General features: G+C 39.8%; 1 protein-coding gene across 4 annotated transcripts in view; it reads left to right on the forward strand.

Annotated features, from left to right (window-relative positions):
* Nucleotides 1-20,422, forward strand: part of aopep (aminopeptidase O (putative)) — a 91,779-nt gene that overhangs the window by 22,540 nt on the left and 48,817 nt on the right. For 2 of the 4 annotated variants that reach the window (XM_012918026.3, XM_012918028.3), the window contains exons 7-8: nt 13,466-13,676; nt 15,371-15,477. The exons of 1 other annotated variant lie outside the window; for it this stretch is intronic. In XM_012918026.3, the coding sequence (XP_012773480.2) occupies nt 13,466-13,676; nt 15,371-15,477 (318 nt within the window). The remainder of the gene's footprint in view (nt 1-13,465; nt 13,677-15,370; nt 15,478-20,422) is intronic. One more of the 4 variants, XM_012918027.3, reaches the window with a different exon arrangement.

Here is a 20,422-nt window from a genome sequence, read left to right on the forward strand (position 1 = left end):
GCTGTGTGTGAAGAGCGATGGGGTTTGGATGCAAGTAGCTACAGTCATAGAGGAATGTGGGTTATGTCATGTAGGTAAATGTTACGTCAGGCTGACTGACTGATTGGTCTTTAGTGCTCATCAACACATTGTGCATGTCCCTTTTAAATTTATAGTATTGAAGAACAAGCGGATTATTCCTATCTTTGCATTAGCCACACTAGCAAATTTCTCATGTCTAATTTTCCATTAGTTTTGAGTGTATGCCCACAGATTAGTGTTATGTCAAAATTGGTTGAGTGACAGCCGGAGAGTTTGGAAACTTTGACAACAATTTTAAATCAATAAACAGGGACAGAGTATCACTTGGTATAGGAGATACAAATTTTGAGGGCTGGACACGTGCATATCTTGGAAACAATCTTGTCCTTACTGGGAAAGGGACTTGTGCTGTTGTGGAGTTGGTAGCAACTGAAAGTGAATTTCACTCCAATGTTATGTGATATAGTGAGTAATTTAACAAGTAAAATGTGGCATATTACTCTTTCTGTATAATGTCCCTAACACTGAATATAGCAACTTCTGCAGAAGTGTCTCAGATTTGGGTTCAAACATGTGTGAAAAAAGTCCAAGATTTGTTGCCAGCCAATAACTCTCAAGGAGCGATACTGAGACTCATAGAAAAGGGGTTAGAATTAATTAGGTACCAGTGTTATTTTACTTATATTTCAGTAGTTCAGCCCACCAGTCAGAGCAGGCTAAGCTTTATGGTAGCAGAAACTAAACTAGACAGGTGCTAAAGTGGAGTGTTTCAAACTTACGGCTTATTTAGATTTCTGCAGCGAATCTTTGAGGAGCCTATGATGTAATCTGTGTAAGTGGCAGATGCTGTTACTGGCATTCATGCTTTTGTGTGGTGTTTTATGTGTTAATTACATTGTGGTCATGTCCCGGTGTTTTATATCCAGTGCAAGCCATGATAGAAACATATTAAATGCTGGTACTTTTTCCCTCCTGGGTCCCCACTCTTTGTTGTGGTCAGTTTTGGGTTTTTTCTTTTCAATTTTTAGAGGCAAATATACCGTTGTGGTCAGAAGTTTACACACACTCATCATGGGTATGACTCTCATGGTAATTTGGGGCTTTTAATGATTTCTTTGAACTGATCTTTTTCCACTGTTGAATGATTGTACAGCATGCATCTTTAATAGGTTTAAAAAAGAGAGAATTTGCATTACAAGTTTGAATATATTTAGGATTTTCTCCAAGCCACACAGGGTCAAAAGTATACATCACTTTCAGTACTTACTTTTATTAAGAACAATTTAGTAATTTTATTATTTGTATTACCAACTAATAGTTGGTAAATGCTTGTGATAGCCATCAGCAATAATTCTGGCTATTTAACCTGGCAGAATTGGTAGAGTTCATTTATATTGGTTGCTTTTGCGGCACAGACACAGTTTTTACGTATAGTACAGATTTTCAGTAGAGTTAGAGTCATGGCTTTCGGAAGACGATTTCAGAAGCTTCATATTAGACTGTTTCATCCATCCCAAACCTGTTTTGATGTGTGTTTGGAATCATTGTATCCAAGTTTTAACCATCTAGCTGTTGATTTGATGTGAAGTTAAATACTCTGGAGGTAGTCACCTTTACTCCTCCCAATATACCTCTTGTCATTGTGGCAAAATAACTCAGTCTTTGTCTAATTGGACTATCAACTTCTCACCAGGATCCATTTGGCCTGTTAATGTGGGCAGCTGCAAATTGCAGTCGAGCTTGAAGGTGCTTAGCAGGTGCTTCTTTCTTGGTTGATCCATGGGAATATAAAACTCGCATCATTGTGGAACGTGATGGCGGTGTCCCTGAAGTTCTTGAAGAGAACCTGTTCCTAGTAATTCAGTTCCTTGCAATTGTTAGTCTGCCTGCTTATTGGTTCTTGCACTTGCGCTACAGTTGATTTCAGTTCGTGTGTCCGAGGAGAAACATAGTCTGCAGTGTGGATATGGACTTTACTTTTATTTGACTTTTATTACTTTTTTTTTTACTTTTAGTCCACAAAAGGATGAGAATGCAATGGTGAAAGCATTAAAGCTGAGTGAATGCCCAGCACAGCAGCCAGACCCTGAACTTCAACAAGTAACAAACCGATGAACAGTCAGGCTGCAGCCTCAATTTGTACATGTTCATGTTTCTAAAGCAGAATCACTGTGGCGATTGCTTTAAAGTCTCTTTGTGCTGGTTTTCATCTTTGCTTTGTGATGTCAGCTTTGTGTGTCCTATATGTGTGTCCTTATTAGGATAGGGATTTGTGTTGGTGTGTAGAACTGTAGCCTATAGTTTTTTTTTTTTTGTTAAATGGTGCATATCAGGTCTTTTTACAGCGTAACATGAAAGTAATGTAACGAGTATACAAATTACTTGCTCTTGGGAGTAATTAAGGTACTGCATTACTTTTAAGTGTTGTGTGTAATATGTTTAGTAATTTTAGAGAAATAATTCCAAAACTGATTGCAACAAAGTGAGGAAATACATTCAACATGCACAAACATTTGACCACACAGTATAGATTCAATTTGCAAAAATGTATTGTCTTTGATGTGCTGCTTAGAAATGGTGCTGACTCTCAAAGGGGAACCAATGAGAACCCAGTGAGATACGGAATCGTATCGATAAGCGATATCAGTAATGGAATTGGAATTGCTAAATTCTTATCAATTCCCATCCCTAAGTATAAGATAATAATTTGAAGCAATCAAAATAAAATTTTAAGTTGTGAGCATTACATAGGTTGTTTAAATTTATCATATTAAATAAATTACATTAGAAGACACAAATCCCTTGGGCTTGCCTTAGGAAGGTGTAAAAAATCTGTCAAATCAAACATGCAGAGCTACCCACCATAGTTAAATTCAATTCAATTCAATTTTATGTATATAGCGCCAAATCACAACAACAGTCGCCTCAAGGCGCTTAATTAAAGACTGCTTGTGAATAAGACAGCAGCTGAAAGTAGCTTTTCCAACTGCATTGCATTAAGATAGTGTTGGACTGCAAAAGTTTGGTATTTTGTAAATTGTGATATTTGGATATGATTAGATACCACATGTTGCCTCTACAGGTGATCTCTAGGAAGTATCAAATTATCCCTTTAGTGACATTCATGTTAATTTTTGCTATTTGGGTTAATGTATTTTGGTTGCCTTGGAACAATAACCCACAAACCCAATAGGTGTCCATAGTGTTTTTAATATCCACTCAGAAACACACTCTTAAGAACATTCCTCTGGGATGACATCACTTTTGAGGCTCTGAATTAAACAAAGAACAAGCTGCACTGTGGATTGTTTTTACTGTAAAGGGAGGATGGATCAGACATCTGCTCTCCCTTTCCAGCTGTTACGCACTGAAAGGAGATTTGCTGAAAGTATGTGGGTGAGTGTTGATGTGGTCTACATTTGGACTTCTTGCTTGTTTATGTGTGTGCTCTGCTATGCCCACAGGTTATATTACTTTATTGCATCTACAAGCAGATTTCTATTTGTCGATTTCATTAGGTGACTCTCTGGCATGGCATCCAAGACTGAGTATAAGCACTTGACAACAACTAGAGTCTAACCTTGAAACGTGTCACTCATTCCTTATGCGCCGGCACTACAAAGCCTAATTTTCCCCTAACTTGAGGCACAGAGTCGCCTCCTTGTTCCTGATGACCTCTGATATTTTTTTCTGCTATTTATTTTCAGAGTCTGATGCGATGATGTGTTTGTGGGTGGGACAGCTCTCTCGGGGCCCCAGCCTGGCCCTTGTTCATGTGATCAGGCCCTACATGGAGTGGCATTTGGCCTGGCCCTGTGGGGCCCCGTCTGGGAGCAGTGAGCTGATCTGCAGCCAGCCTAGAATGCCAGACATTTGAAGTCAGACTTGTTAAAAAAGAACAGAGGGTGGTAGGAGTTTCGTCAAATATGCCCCTGTGTCTGAAATAACCCACAAACTGTCCGAGATGAAGGGAAAAGAGACAAAGCTTATTCCCATAAGCTGACATTAGGAAGCACAGCCCTGCAACCTTTGCTTGGACAAGCTGTAATTTGTCTTATATGTGTGTTTTTCCACAGGTCTCACAGGTCTGATAGCATGTCTTAGTGTTTGTTTCAATATGTGAACAAAGTGTGTAACATCATCTGTGCTATGGAGATTGAGCAGCTTAATAGTTATCATGGAGAGGATACTGTGACAAACAACAGGGTTTCAATATTTCAATAAATATCTATCAGATAATTTTTTCATTTAACCTTCTTTTTTTTACCCATTTTCACAAATTCTTTTCAGTCTCTGTGTCTACAGTCTTTCATTCACACATGCAGGATCAACACTCTGTTCTCATCATCTTTTTTCCACATCGTTGTGTCTCATGGGGCTGTTATACTGGTGTCCCAGCTATGGGTTGAGCTAGACTGGGGTTGTCAATTATAGAACTATGATAGGGCCCTTGCTGCATTATGCATGGAAGTGTCCCGCTGGGGTAAAAAACGGCCTACAGCCAGGAACAGGGGATGGAGAAATGAAGGGATGAATAATGGATGGAGAGATGGAGTAGCAAAACACTATTGCAATCTGTGTCTCACCAAATTGAAGACTTGCCCTGGCTCACACCTCTGAAACTCAGGGCCAAGTAACCCTGGGTGACTCAGAGTCACAAGGTTGTCATGTGAGAAAGCACAGGATGGCTTTAACCAGCCTTGAATTTTGTGTCAAGGACCCAGTAGGGTACTGCCATCAGAAAGGTCAGCAAAGGTCATGTCTGTTATTTTATGTGCAGATAGCCTCGCATCATGATCATATTTGTTTAACAACCTCTGGAAATTAATTAATTACATCGTTTGGAAGCCCTTGCGTATTGTCTCTGAGTCGTTTAATTATCAGCTAAGAAAAGTTATATTTCAAATCTAATTAAATGTCAGAAAGTATAACTCCATGCCTTTAATGCATTGTTCAGAAGAACATGATTAAAAAGGGAAGACCAGTGAGTAGAGTTAAGCCTTATTACACCCAAAGGGCAATGTGTTGTACAGCTAGCAGTCAATTAAAAAACAAATGAAGATCACTGCAGACACAAAACGGGGGCAACAAGTATGAATTAATTTACATAAAGATATCCAAGGCCCAATCAAACCTTCCATCATCAAACATTAACCCATTAATGTTCACAGAGGACATTTTATAGTTTCACACCACTTTTTTCAGTTATTAGACTCAAAGTCTTTTGTGTTTTATCATTTTAGGTGAAAATGATAGTGGAAGTGGAAATGACACAAGATGAGAAATGCAGGTATAGATGTAGTCCAGGTAAACTCATTTCCTCTTCCTTCCTTTTATGTGCTTCAGACACTACACGAACACACACACACACGAAAACACATGCACACGGAGAAAATACAGCCCAAAGCCAGCTGCTTGTTTACCAACATTTTTAGTCCTTGAAATGCTGGTGCAGGTGTATTTTTATTCACGTATCTGGTTTGTTGCAGTTGGCCACTGTAAATCTTACAGGGAGGCACAGGAGAAGAGGTGCCTCAAGTGACATATGGCTAAATCTGAGAAAGATTCATTATTCATGAGGTGATTGAATTAGTACATTCAACTGACACTGAGAGGCCGCGTTATGCGTAAAGGAAATGAATGCTAACGTTCCAAAATGTAAGATGTCACATGCAGCCAAGTAACTAAGCCCTTTATGTAGAAGTCCCAATCTGTTTTATTTGGCATATACAGGTTGTACCCAAGTTAATTTTAGAAAGCCTGAACAGGAAAAAAAACAGCATTAAGTGGATTTTTTGGAAAATTGGATTAAAATCTAATTTAGAGGTCGGTTTGAAATGTGACTACAAATGTGTTTCTTCAGATATGTCTAAGTGGTGATGTACTAGATATGTCTCTTCTCTTTTTCTTTTTTTTCCAAACCTTTTTTGAATTGTCGATAATAAAAGAAACATAAAAAACACTTAACACAGCAATAGAGAGCATAAATCAGGTAGAGATAGTTTAGAACAAATTTGCATACAACAAAAAGAAAGTTTTCATAGGACACTATGCACTCATGTGAAAAACTAACCCTACTATCATAGGACTTTGGAGAATTAGGAGCAGGGGGGTGTTGGTAATCTTAATTGATCATCAACAAGTGTAAGCACCTCTATAAAAGCAGACATTTTGGCAGTTTGCTGGTCTGGAGCATTCAGGTGTCTGTTAACACAGTCTCACAATCTTCCCAGGAGTGGACAACCCTGCAAATTCATCACAAAGTCAGGCTGTGCAATACTGACATAATAAATAAGCCAAGAGCTACTCTCAGAGCTCAGACTCTAGTCCTCAGTTAGCATGTTAAATGTTAAAGTTATGACATACAATTACGCTTGTATGAAAGGGTTGCCAGGTTAAAACCTCTCAAAAAAGAATATGGAAGCATGGCATGGATTTGCAAAGATGCATCTGAACAAACCTTATGACTGAAGTAATGTTCTTTGGACAGAGCAGGTCAACATGGACGTGTGTGGCCGTGTTACCAAACATAACAACACAAACATCTCATGCCAGCTATCTAACACTGTTATTGAGGGGTGACATTTTGGATTTGTTTTGAAAAAGTGAAAAATAATAAAAGGAACACATAGAAAACATGTAAGGAAAAAGATCACACTGGATATCTATACTGACATGGACTGGATAGTGTGTTAGGAACAATAGGATGCCACATTGTTTGATGACAATAGAAATGATCAACCTACACAGGGTTGAATTCAAAGACATCTGGAAAATCAAAGTGAATGGGACAATGCATGGTGTCCTGGGGGTTGTCCTCTCTTATCTACACCTGGGCATCACTGAGCTCCATAATGTCCCAGTGGTGTTCTATTGGAATTAGGTCAGACAAGTGTTAGGGGCCAGCTAATGGTACCAATTCCTTCATCCTCCAGGATCTGCCTGCATACTCTCGCCACATGAGGTCGGGCGTTGTTGTGTTGTCCTGATACCTAGCCTGGGGAGGTTTGTAGGTCCCTGCATGGATATGGGTTCCCAGAACACCACTGACCAAAATTGATCATGATGAAAGATGTTAAAGGCACCACAATGTTCTCCACGACTTCTTCAGACAATTTCACATTTGCAACATGTGCTAAAGGTGAGCCTGCTCTCATCTGTAAAACACACCAATCGGGCTCCATGGTACTTGGCAGTGAGCGCAAGGCCCACTAAAGCATGCCGTGCCCTCAGGCCACACTCATGAAGTCGGTTTCTGATTGTTTGGTCAGAGATATTCATACCAGCGGTCTGCTGTCCTGGAGTTGGACTACCTGTGCAGCCTCTGTAGGGTCCAGGAATCACCTCGTACTACCAGTAGTGACACTGAGCCTAGCCATTTGTTACAATGGTCCAGTCAAAGTCCAAATCTCAAACTGATTAAACTGCTTTGGTGGGACAGTAGAAAGCTGTGCACAAACCTCAATGAATTGATGCAATCTTGTAAAGAAGAGTGGGAAGAAATTCCTTTGTAAATGATGTGATAGACTGTTAAAGTCATACAGGCTTTATTCTTTTTCGTTACTGATGGTTATACAAGCTCCTGAATGATGGAGTGTTTCTTTTTCACGGGAATGTAGCTAGTTTTTGGTTGTTTTTGTGTAAATCTTTAAAATTCTGATAGATATACAAAAAGGTAGGGCATGAAAACAACAAACGGTCTGGGCCAGTTTTGAGCTCAAACTCTTCCACCAAAGACAAGACCTTGAAACATGTTATAAGCGTTGCCAAGTGACCTTCAGGGTTATCCTTTTCTCATTCATACTGTGGTGCCATTTTGATGCAGTTCTTCAAGAAAAGGCTGAAAGTTTGGCTTTCAAGTTTGCCAGTCTCTTTTTATGAATATAATTTCTTAATAAGATCAAGTTTACAAAAAATTGTAACTTTGTCCTTCTCATTGTCCTCAAAACATCAGGGAGACCTGTTATGCTTATTTCCAGTTCCATGATTTTATTCCTGGACTGTATGGTTCAAGGTCCAAACATTCATTCCTCATTATGTACTAGGCCTTTGTCCAGCCCCTGAATTCATGCAGTGTCTGAAACAGGACATTTCCGCTCCTTTCCCTTTAAAGCTATCCTCTTTTTAAGCCAACTTTTTTCCGACTGGCTGCTATTCAAACAGAAGGTTTGAATAGTTTGCTCTTGTGGTAGTTCTGTTGTGCATAAGCTGATAAATGAGTTTGTCATTTGAATTTCTAGTAGTATTTGTAATTTTCTGTAGTCTTGCAGTATTATCACTCTGTGTTTTGTGATTGATTGCAGTTGTTAGTGAAATCAACAGTTTCAATGAATAGCTTCTTTTTAAACATAATGTGCAATTAAAACAGTTTACTTACAAATTATTGTGAGGCTTTGTTTCTAAACAGCGCTGAAAATGTACAATACATATCAGGTACAGCCATTCATCCCTGCAGCAGACACTAGACTCAGATGTTTTGTGGGCTTAAACGATGCATACACATGTGCAGGTAGTACATATACATGAATCTGTATGGAGGTCTTACCATGCATGTATTCATGACAGGTCCCCAATGTCAACTAATGTCAGTCAGTGTATCAGTGAACGTGAAAGATGCTGTTGTTGCTCATCACCACCATGGTGGGGTGACACTATTTGTCACTGTAGTGATGGATTCCGTCTCCCTCAGAGGAACATGTGCAAGCGCCGTCTCTGAAAGGCTGTCTTTGTTTTTCACACTCACTCACTCACACACACACAAACACGGTGCTGTAACTGACAACAAAGGCGTGCTTATCCAATTGTGGGGGAATAAGATTAAGCTACAAAGAAACTCATATGCTAATGTTAGCATCTCCTGCTCCAGTGAGAGCCTTTGTTTGTGTAATCAGGAATAACATGGAATTAGATTTGAGATGCTGTCTCGGAAATGATGCTCATAAGACCCCATTGTATGATGTTGACATGTTCCTAAATAACTGAAGGGGAGGGCCTGCTTTCTGTCTGATGTAACAATCCCCTGGGAAATAAAGAGTAGTTGTGCTGTTCAGATATCTGATTTTGTTTTCCTCTAAACAGGCTGTGTGGCAGACCCGGCCTAAGCTATGTCTTTACTCACTGTTTTCCTTTATAATTGACTTAGCTTGTCACCATAATTAGGTTATGGCAAAGAAGAAATAACTCCTCTGTCATCTGGTGGTTTAAGATTGTAATCTTTCCTTGATGAGAGCATCTCATTTTACAGCTTACTGTATTTCATCAATAGCAGCAATATGGAGTCTTAGTCTTACTGTCGACCCAACAGGTCAACCAGTTGCTGCTGTTGTGTCTCAGAAGTTGAAAGTAAGGCCACTCTGCATGGGGCAAATGCAATAATGTGTGGTCTACTAAGCCACACATTATAGCATCTTTAACATATTTGTCACATGAGTGGGGTGGTGTGGCCTTTTGAAAAGTGCTTTTCACTAGGACCTGCAGTTTGCCATAAATTCTCCCACCGGTGTCAGGTCAATGGTGGTTGGGACGCTTAAAATCTAGCGAGTGTGAAAGGAACTCTAGACAGTCCGGTGTTGTTGTATGAGCCAGGAGAGAGGGAGGCCATTCATTCGCACCTCTGTGACCCCTCTCTCATTCTTCTGAAGAAGAATAGCCTGCCTCTCACGCACAGTCAGCCCTAAGCCCCTCGGGGCATCAACAGCCTGTTACATAAGAATGAAGTAAAGAATGCTCCAAAAAAGTCTTCAGCCATGACCTTGGCTTTGATAGAGCCCTGTGATTGGTCCTGCTCTACTAGTGCAAAATCACTTATTTATTCCTGTGATACCAAGCTTGATATGGATGTTGCTGAACCTGTAATAGCAACGACTAGCTTGTATTATCTGTTCATGATGAAAAGTTCGATTTTCAATCAAGTACAGATACTATAAAGGAACGTGCAAAAGTCTTGAGCCCTACATTTCTTTTTATATTGCTAGGAAAATGGAAAGTAGGTGCTGCAATTTATTGACGTGTACAGAGTTTATAAAATTCTGACAAGCCTGAAAGTCAATATTTGGTGGGACTACATTTGCTTCTTTTTTTCCTGTTTCTTAATAACATGTAATCAGAAAATATTCACAAAACTTGTCTGTGAAGGTTCTCAGTCATCCAGGTCATCGTAGTCAAAGGAGCTGCAACTTATCTTAAGGATAAAGGACACTCTTTCGAGGATGCCAATGTTCACATTTTGGACAGAGAGGACAGATGGTTTGAAAGAGGAGTGAAAGAAGCCATCTATGTCCACTGTGAGCGACCATCTTTGAACAGAGGCGGGGGTTTACGACACCAACTCTCTGCCATCTATAATCCAGTTTTGAGATCCCTTCCCAGACGCCTTAACGCCCACTCACATCCTGGGCCATCTGACCTCAGGAATTCGCATGATAAGGTGGGGCCAGGTTTCACAATGAACACACCCGAAACTCTGGCTGATTGGGACCCACGCCCAGTTTCCCACCTTGGCTCAGGCGATTAGAGGATCATCAGGGGGTCCTTTTGTCCCTCTGTGGGGGGTTACTCCCACTAGGTTTATATCTGGGACTCTCCACCATTTGACCTTAGAACTGAAGAAGCTTCTCGGATGAGAGGTGAAACGTCTTCAAGCAACTTAAAGAAGTCCAGACGCTTTTCTTTGCAAGCTCCTTTGATTCACAAAACTTCACTTGTTCCACATTTTGTTATGTTTCAGCCTTATTCCAAAACATAATAAATACATTTTCACCTAAGAATTCTGCACACAATGACAGCGTGAACAAAGTTTACTTGAATGTCTTACAAATTTATTAAAAATAAAGGTCAAAAATTTAACATGTACGTAAGTATTCACAGTCTTTGCCACAATACTTAAAACTGAGCTCAGATGCATCCTATTTCCACTAATCTTCTGTCAAATGTCCATCTGTGGTAAATTCACTTGATTAGACGTTATATGGAAAGGCGCACACCTTTCCATATAAGGTCCCATAGTTGAAATTGTCTGTAGACATCTGAGACAGTATTATACTGAGGCACAGGGAAGGTTACATAAAAATCATTAATGATCAACCCTGAAGGTCCCAGTGAGCACAGTGGCCTCCATCTGTAAATGCAAGAAGTTTGGAACCACCAGGTCTCTACCCAGAGCTGGCTGCCTGGCCCGTCTGAGTGACCAAACTAGAAGGGCCATAGTCAGGGACGTGACCAAGAACCCAGTGGTCATGCTGACAGAGGTACAGCATTGCTCTGTGCAGAGCGAAGAACCTTCAGGAAGGACAACAATTTCTGAAGTACTTCACCAATCTGGCCTGTTTGCTAAAGTGTCCATTCCTCAGTAAATGGTAAATGACAGCCTGCCTGGAGTCTGACAAAAGGCACCTGAAGGGCTCTGCTCTGATGAAACAAAGATTGAACTCTTTGGTCTGAATGCCAACCAAGTCTCATGTCTGGAGGGAGGAAACTAGGCACTGCTCATCATCTTTCCAATAGTATTCCTACACTGAAGCATGGTGGTAGCAGCATCATGCTGTGGGGATATTTTTTGGCAGCAGGAAGTGGGAGACTAGTCAGGATTGAGGGAAAGGGGAATGCAGCATTGTAGAGACATCCTTGATGATAACCTGCTCCAGAATCCTTTGGACCTTAGACTGTGGTGAAGGTGGATGTTCTTGGGTGACATGTACAGTATCCAGTTCACAAGTGATTGAATATCTTTGAAGAGATCTGATGGCTGTGCACTGATGGTCCCAATCCAACCTGATGTACCTTGAAAGGTTCTGCAAACAAGAATGGGAGAAATTGCCCAAAAATAGTTGCACCAAATTATAGCACTATACTCAAAAAGACTTAAGGCTGTAATTGCTGCCAAGTGCACTTCTATATTGTACTGAACAAAGGCTCTGAGTATTTATGTATATGTTATATTTTGTTTGTTTTATTTTTAATACATTTCCAAGAATTTCAAGCAAATGTTTTCACTTTATGGGGTATTGTGTGCAGAATTTTGAGGTGAAAAATTCATTTAATACATTTTAAAATAAGACTGTAACGTGACAAAGTGTGGAACAAGTGCAGTGCTGTGAATATCTTGTTGGTGCAAAAATACTATTTTGGCTTCTTTGGCATTTTAATAGATGCAAGTAAAGAATGTGGAAGAAAGAATGTGTTTTATGACATGCTCCTAGTAACAAAGTGCCTAAAGGTATAATTTAGTCTATGTTAATTGGTTCTTTGCTAAGTTGTTTGTCATGTGTAGACACAACGTTGGTTCATCCCTTGAATTAAGTGCTTTTTTCTGTTTGACTGATTCATGGGTCAGTGTTAAGTGGCTTAACAAATAAAACATTCCTATTAAAATGGGCAGGTAAAAGGACGAGCTAAAAATGGGTGTAAAAGTAGGCAATATGTAAAGAAAAACTTTAAAAGATACATGCAACAGTCATTATTCTCTGCTGGGTCATAATTAATAAGACCACAAATGTCGCCTTAAAAAAATTATTTCTTTCCAAACGTCATTAAAACTAAAGTGTATTTACTTAATTAAGAAGTAAGGGCTTGTATAACAAGATAATTAGTCTTAATTTAGACTTTAAAATCTGTTATCAAAGAATGGCACAAAGGTAAAATATTATCTTTTAATTTGGGCAAAAAAATCTTGCTGTTTTATCCCTTTGTACAAGCAGAAAAGGCTTCTTATCTTTGGCATCACTAAAAGCACTTTGAGGATTTGTTTGAGTAGTTACTATCTGAATGTTTTGCATATACTACTTTTGCATTCATATCGAGGGTGCACCTAGGTAAATATCACTTTCTGTGTTTGCATATGCTTCAAATACACAATCTGAAGTGTTTTAAATACATCTAATATTTATTTCGCTTTCAAAAGTCACTCTGGCATTATAAATCTGTAAATGTTGGAAAAAACCTACTGAACTTGCGTAATTTACTTTTAATTCAAATCATTTTACCCACTGTTGTTTAACAAGTCCAGTCCTGGGAAATTGTGGCATTTAGGTTTGGCAAGCCTTCTGCATGAGTAAGTTGCCCTTCTCTAAACATAATGAAGAACTTGAGAAAAGGATGGGCAGTTTGTTCACTAGAAAATATGTGGGGTTGTGTTACTTGACAGGTTAAGGCCAAATTTTCTATAATCCTAGGTGTGGAGCGTTACGTCAGCATCTTGATCTTTCTGCACAGAAGAACACTAGATCTCTGTGTCTCTGTTAGTTTAATTTTTTCTTGACTATTAATTCTGATGTCTGCAACATATTTTCTCATCTTTCACTCTGTGAACCTCCTAGATTACAATATTTTTTATCAAAACATTGCCTAATATTTATCTGTGACTTGTGCCTCAGACTCCTTTCTTGCCTTTAGAATGTGCTTTTTTTCAAACATGCTATTATTGTGTCATTACTTTTGTCTTCCTCAGCCCCCATATAATTTTCCTGTCCCAGAGTGTGTTGTCTGCTGGGAGTCCAGGTTCTGAAGAAAGTCTGTCTCTGTGTGGATCCAGGATTTGCCACGAGATTTCCCACTCCTGGTTTGGCCTGGTTATCGGAGCCAGAGACTGGACTGAAGAATGGATTAGCGAAGGCTTTGCCACCTGTCTTGAAGACATTATCTGGGCCCAAGCACAACAAGTATAAGATAATGTGTTTTCCATATTAACCACTATATGATAGTAACATACAATCACCGGCCACCACATTAGCTACACCTGTACAGCTGCTGGTTAATGCAAATATTAAAGCATATAAACATGTATGTTAAGACAACCTGCTGAAGTTCAAACTGAGCAGCACAGTAAGGAAGAAAAGTGATTTAAGTGCCTTTGGATGTGGCGTGGTTGTTGGCAGCAGAGGGGTTGGTCTGAGTATTTTAGAAACTGCTGAGGAACTCTACTGGGAATTTCCCACAAAACCATTCCTAGGGCTTACAGAGAATGGTTCAAAAAACAGAAAATAACCAGTGAGCCAAAGGACAGAGAAGAATGGCCAACAACAACTTAACAACAACTTAAATAATTAAAAAAAACAGGAGCTACAAGGATCACAGCAGCAGACGTCAATGCTAGGTGACATTCCTGTCAGCTACGAGTAAGATACTAAAATTCACAAAGAAATCATCAAAGTTAGACAATAGAAGGTTGGAAAAAACATTGCTTGTCTGATGATTCTTAATCTTGCTGCAAAAATTCAGAAAATAGGGTGAAACTTTGGTGCAAACAACATGAGCGCAAAGATCTTTTCTTGTATCTGTGGTTCAGGCTGCTGGTCCTGGCGTGGTCAATATTTCCTTTGCACTTTTTGGACCCCTTAGTATCACCCGAGCTGACCATATCATACCTGTCCATGCCTGCTATTCTGTCAATATGAACCCAAATCTCACATAAATGCTTTCAGCACCTTGTTGAATTTATGCCACGAAGAACCAAAACAACTCTGAAGGCAAAAGGAGGGCCAAGCTGGTACTAGAAAGGTGTACCTAATGAAGTGGCCAGTGAGAATAAAGGCAAGCGGGTGCCTCTGAGAAGATAATCTTCTCTCATTAGAAATGATTTATATGTAAATATTTTGAGTCATAAAAAAACAAATACTGCTAAAATATCATATAGCAAAATTCATTAAATAAATAAAATGCGGGTCAGTATTCCAACCTTTCGTCTGTTCAAACATCACTGTGACAAAAACATACGTTAAACTTTTTTTTTTTTTTTTAAAGGCAACTAGAGAATATTGGAATACAAAAAAGCAAAAACAGGAAATAAATTTGAAAAATCACAAACAAACAAAGTTTTCTCAACCAATCACAACATTAATCAATAGACCATATCTCTTTAGGTGTAAAACCACATCAGTCGCATAGTTGATTCGTTAGTAAATTCTTTTCTAAAGATTGTTTTCCAAAGAAATTTTAACGTCACATTTTCCCAAAGGTCCTTCTACAGCCAGATGGTTAATTAAGGATCCCTGCAAAAAATATAAGAGACTAAATAGATAAAAGAAGTGGGTGTAGCATTAATGTTTGCAACACTTCAGCTCTAATCTTGTAGTTGATGGGGCTACAGACCTAATCCTCCCACTTGTATTCCCACACCATCTAGAGTTACACAAGTGCTTTTCTTTTGTCTGTGATGTTAAATCTAAACACCTTTATGATATGAACTTTGCTCTGCTGAAAGGATTTAATCACATCTGCTTCCAAGTGTTGCCAAACTGAATAACAGAGAGCGCTTCTATCACAGTGTCTTTATGTTTTTGCAGAATTCACCATATTTAGCTCTTTTCATCTGGCAATTTTGCATCGACTTTTGTCCATGTGTGTCTCCCTCCAGCTCTCTTTAGAGGAGAAAACCGAGCAGTTTGACCTGAAGGCCCTTCTGAGGTGGAGAAGACTTTCCGATGAGTTGCAAAACTCAAAAGAGGAACTTCAGATCCTCAGGTGTGTGTCTTTATACAGAAACACGTTTTTGGAGGGTAACTAAAGAGCACCATGGCAATAATCAAAGCCCTTACCTGAATTCAATTAATTGTGCATAGCCCACTTCTAACATGATGGGATGCCTTCAGACTTGGAATCTGTGGAACCTTCAAACAAACTGCTGTTTGGTGTCTGGCCATAGTCTAAGACACCAGCTCTTATCACCACTGATGATGCTCAAAATGAAGTTAATGTTCGTTGGCAAAATTAGGTTTTTAATTTGTTTTATTGATTCAGTTACCACCAATTTTTGCATCATGTTATGGTTATGTTGACCCTAAACAGTTTGCTAAAATAAAAAAATCCATATACAATGAGATAAATTTCTTTTGCAATGAACAGATTCTTTACAGTGAATGTTATCTTCTATTTTCAGGCCAGACTGTGCCTAGATTTTTCTTAGTGTCTGCACATGCAGACGCACACATGAACGTAGAGTCTAGGCATTCCAGGGGTACAGGTGTGGCAGGTGTGGCAATAAAGTATATCCAGGTGTGCTGTACCGTCATGTCTTAGAAAAGCTCACATCACGAGGAAGGCAAGTGTGCGCAAACACATAAATTCAGACAGACGGACAGTGTGGGACCCACACCCTGCTTTATTTCATCCAGGGTGGAAGCAGAGTGTCATCGGGGGATTATAGCTGTAAACCCCAACACGGGCTTAACCCTTTAGCTAATGAAAATGCTGGTGATTTCTCTGTGCGTATTGCAGCTCTCATTAGACATTAAATCAATGGTGGTTACACTTGTGATATTTATGGATATTCACATTCACTTTAACAGTGAAATTCAGCCTGCTTCAAATACTTCATGTGGTGTTAGTGATGTTCTTTATTGGTGAATTTACCTTTGTTTTTAAAACTTTGCTATGATGATTTAAATTGTTCCAGATCTTTAAGACTGCTGTCTGATAACGTCTTTATTTGTGGTAGGCTTCAACATGAAAGGAGCCATGGCTGTGAATTACAATGTACCTTAAAATAAGAAGCTGGCAGTGCAGGAAAGGGTTAAATATACATTGGAGAGTGGTGTCGGTCAGAGTTTTCCTCCACAAGACAGACACATGGGTTGTTAGAGAGGATCAGGCTTATGTTTCTCGTCACCTGATGGGGTTACATCAACAACATCAAACTTTTTACAGTATGCGCACACACACATGCACACATGCTTGCAAGCCTGGCTGCATGTTTTGACTGACTGCTACATGGAAATATGGTGTGCTGCATTTGTAGTGAAAAACACGTTATTGTCAAAGTGGCAAATAACTCCAAAAGGATTGCCAAAGCAAGTTGGGGCATAAATGAACCCTGCTCACAGGCTTAATGATCTTAATGATTGAACACATTTAGTCTGTGTATATGTACTTCTATAATGCGGCTGTTACTCTGCAAATGTGCTCCTGTTTGTGTTCCTTTACTTCTGTCAGCATGTACATTTTAGCAAAGCTAATTATTGTTTGTTTACTTTCAGCAGAGGCCCGTTGTAATTATAGTGCATCTACGCATTTCATTATAACATTTTATTTTCTGAGTCCTTCCTATATAAAAACTCTTTATCAGCTTCCAGGGAAGAGCTAAGACATTTGCTGCCAGTTATGAGGTAAATGCAGTCATTGTTCATGTAGTTTGAGTTGACTGATTTGTAATGTTGAGTGCCTTTTAGTGCCCAGCAAGTCAGATAAAGCTGTGGACATTTGACGTGACACCATAGTGAAGAATGGAATTCGGCATACAGTATGCGTCGATGGAAAAAGAAAGTTTTACGATAGTAAATGACTAATGACTCAGTTATTACAGTTGACTTGGAGCAGCTCTTCTAGTTTCACCTATAATTACTACTAAATTACAGTTATTTTTCCAGGGGAAATTTCCCATATAAAAATGAATTATAACAGTTTTCTTAAACAAACAAAGTTATTGAGTTTTTTGTTTTCCAACTGTTGTCTGATGAAGTGCACAGCAGTCGAGATTAAGCTTGATCTTTATTCTTGATCCTGTGGGTAATACAGGTGATGCAGAACCTCAACTGTGGGGGTTTTTGAGGCCTTGACCACACTGCAGTCTTCATCAGTTTTCTCAGTGGACATTAAAATGACTCTGAACTCATCATCATTATTATATATCATTATTATTACGAGGCGATCGTGGCTCAAGAGTTGGGAGTTCGCCTTGTAACTGGAAGGTTGCCGGTTCCAGCCCCGGCTCGGACAGTCTCGGTTGTTGTGTCCTTGGGCAAGACACTTCACCGTTGCCTGCTGGTGGCGATCAGAGGGCCCAGTGGCGCCAGTGTCCGGTAGCCTCGCCTCTGTCAGTGCGCCCCAGGGTGGCTGTGGCTACAATGTAGCTTGCCATCACCAGTGTGTGAATGTGTGTGTGAATGGGTGGATGACTGGATATGTAAAGCGCTTTGGGGTCCTTAGGGACTAATAAAGCGCTATACAAATACAGGCCATTTACCATTTATAGAGTATGAATTGAATAACAATTCCTGAAAACTTGAAAACTGATAACTAACTCAAGGATGCTGCTGCATGTCCCCTTAAAGGTCCCATGTGACACAGATTTTTGTTTTCTTTAAACTGGCTCCCTGGGAAGTTTAAGGGTTCAGTTTGAAATTTTGGTCATCACGGTTTGATGCCTCCACATATCAGTGAGCTACTACAACCACACATAACACCAAGATCTATTAGGTGTATTGGTTGTACCAAGATCCAAGTTAAAGATAAAAGGTGATTGTGCTTTTGAGGTTGTGGAACCTCATGAAGATCTGTGGACACTAATGATACCTTTAAAAAGTAACTTAGGAACCACCTCTGTCTCTGTCAGCTTGCCTTTATTGTTTTTTTTTTTTAATCTATTTTTTACACTTTTAGTTATTGTATCTTGTAGGGCCCTCAAAGTCCTGACACAGATCACTTTTTCATGTGGAATACACAACCTTTGTGCCCAAGTCCACATGTAACTTCATTTGCATTAGAACCACATGCACATAAACACTAACTCAGTGTCACAACACAGTGAAGACTCTCTAAGGATCTGCTGAAGGGAACGAAAGGAAACCACAGTGGGATATATACAAAGAGATGTCCTCACCATACACAAATGCACACACAAAGGCTAAATGGTAGGTTGTTCTTTCCAAGTTCAGTAGGTCACAATTGACACCCCATGATCCAGCAGGGGCCCCAGTGGCCAGTGTTTATCAGTCCATTTCAGATGAGTTATATTTAGGGCAGCCTGGGCCAGACGCCATTCTCCCTGCTGATTTACTGGGCTGCTGGGAGCGCTGCTCTACCTTATCCGGTTTCCACAGTCAACCCAGTGTAATTTGTCAGGATATGGCTCACGGAGCTATAAACCTCTCGTGTGTGTATGTGTGTTCTCGTTTGACATTAAGTTCTGTCAGTAATAGCTCCTGATTTCCTCTCGCTTTTTCTCTCCCTTTCAATCTCAGACACACCCAGGTGTACGCACGGCTACGCATGCACACACACACACAGACAAACACCCCCCCTCTCACTGCCCTACAAGTCAGATAAGAACGCCATTTATTCTGAAATACATTTAGCTATTACGAGACGCTGAAGGCAGCAAGCACCGTTTCCTCCTAAAGTTTTAGTTAATCATCCCTGACAAAGACAGGCAGCAAAACCCAGGGATTCACACATCAATAAATCCCTTATAAAGAAGGCTGAAGTCCCTTTGTTTAACATGACAGTGATGAATCAACATTTTGTCTCTCCGTGGTCTGCTAGTGTCTCTGACATAAGAAATGGTTACATTTTCCGTGGAAAGACAGTACATGTTCTGTCACTGTTTTCATCTTTTGTCCTAATCCTTCTTTTTCCTCTCAGACCCACACATACACACAAGTTCCCAGGGGTACAGCACATCCCGCTGTCTTAAAAAGAGTCCATTTCATCTTATCGCAAGGAACAGACAGCCACAGGCTGAAATGAGCAGGTGACTGGACAGAGAGCAAGTTTTAAAAAAAATCCAGTGTTTAAAGGAAAATGTTGATATAAAGGAACCACATATAAAACAAACACTATATTGCATATTTTAAGTTTTAACTTGTAGCCCGTTTGTTATATCCAAATGTGTTATTCATTATATACAGTCACTGACAGACTGAGAATAATGAAAGTCTTTATTTCTGGAGAGTCAACATCATTAGTTTGATTTTCTGAGGCAGATTTTCCGAAATCAGGTCATTTCCATAGCGATTTCTCTCGCACAGCATTTATATGACATGCATACATCCACACAAGTGGGAACACGCCCTCAGATGCATGATGAAAGTGCTTGAAAGAATGACCAGTTGAATTTAGAAATTCCAGGAAGCTGATGACTTCCTCTCTTTCAGTACACTAAGCAAACCAAACATTCCTGTCTATCTTCTGCCCTTGATTTCTCCCACACCTCCTCCTTGTCTTGTCCTCAGCCCTAGTCTGCTTTACCCCCCTCTCTTCTGCATCCTGCCTTCCCTCTTCTGCTCACCATGGCTGGACAAACACTTGTGTAAATCAAATATTTGACCAACTTGTGGCTCCCTGCTTAAGCTCAAGTCAAAAATTTAAACAGTCACATGTGACTCTCTGTGCCTTTAGCCTTTCCGATCGTCCATGTACGTCTGCGTGTGTGTGTCTGGCCGCTTCTGTCATGAAGCGGTCTTGTGGAAAAGTGCAAGCCAGTGATGAAGGGTGTATTGATTGGTGGGCCAGGCGCCTGCCGTATCGACTTGGCAGGAGGGTGATCCTTCAAGGCCTTCCTATTGGCACACTGAGTTAATCTGCTCATTCTGATCAATACCAGCTAACTAAAACTATCATTGCACAGCATCCCATGTCAGGGATTTGTTTGTCTGGTTTTTTATTGGTTTTATGCGTGTTTGTTTGTGTGTTT

This window comes from Maylandia zebra, linkage group LG12 (assembly GCF_041146795.1).
Source record: "Maylandia zebra isolate NMK-2024a linkage group LG12, Mzebra_GT3a, whole genome shotgun sequence".
NCBI lineage: Eukaryota > Metazoa > Chordata > Actinopteri > Cichliformes > Cichlidae > Maylandia > Maylandia zebra.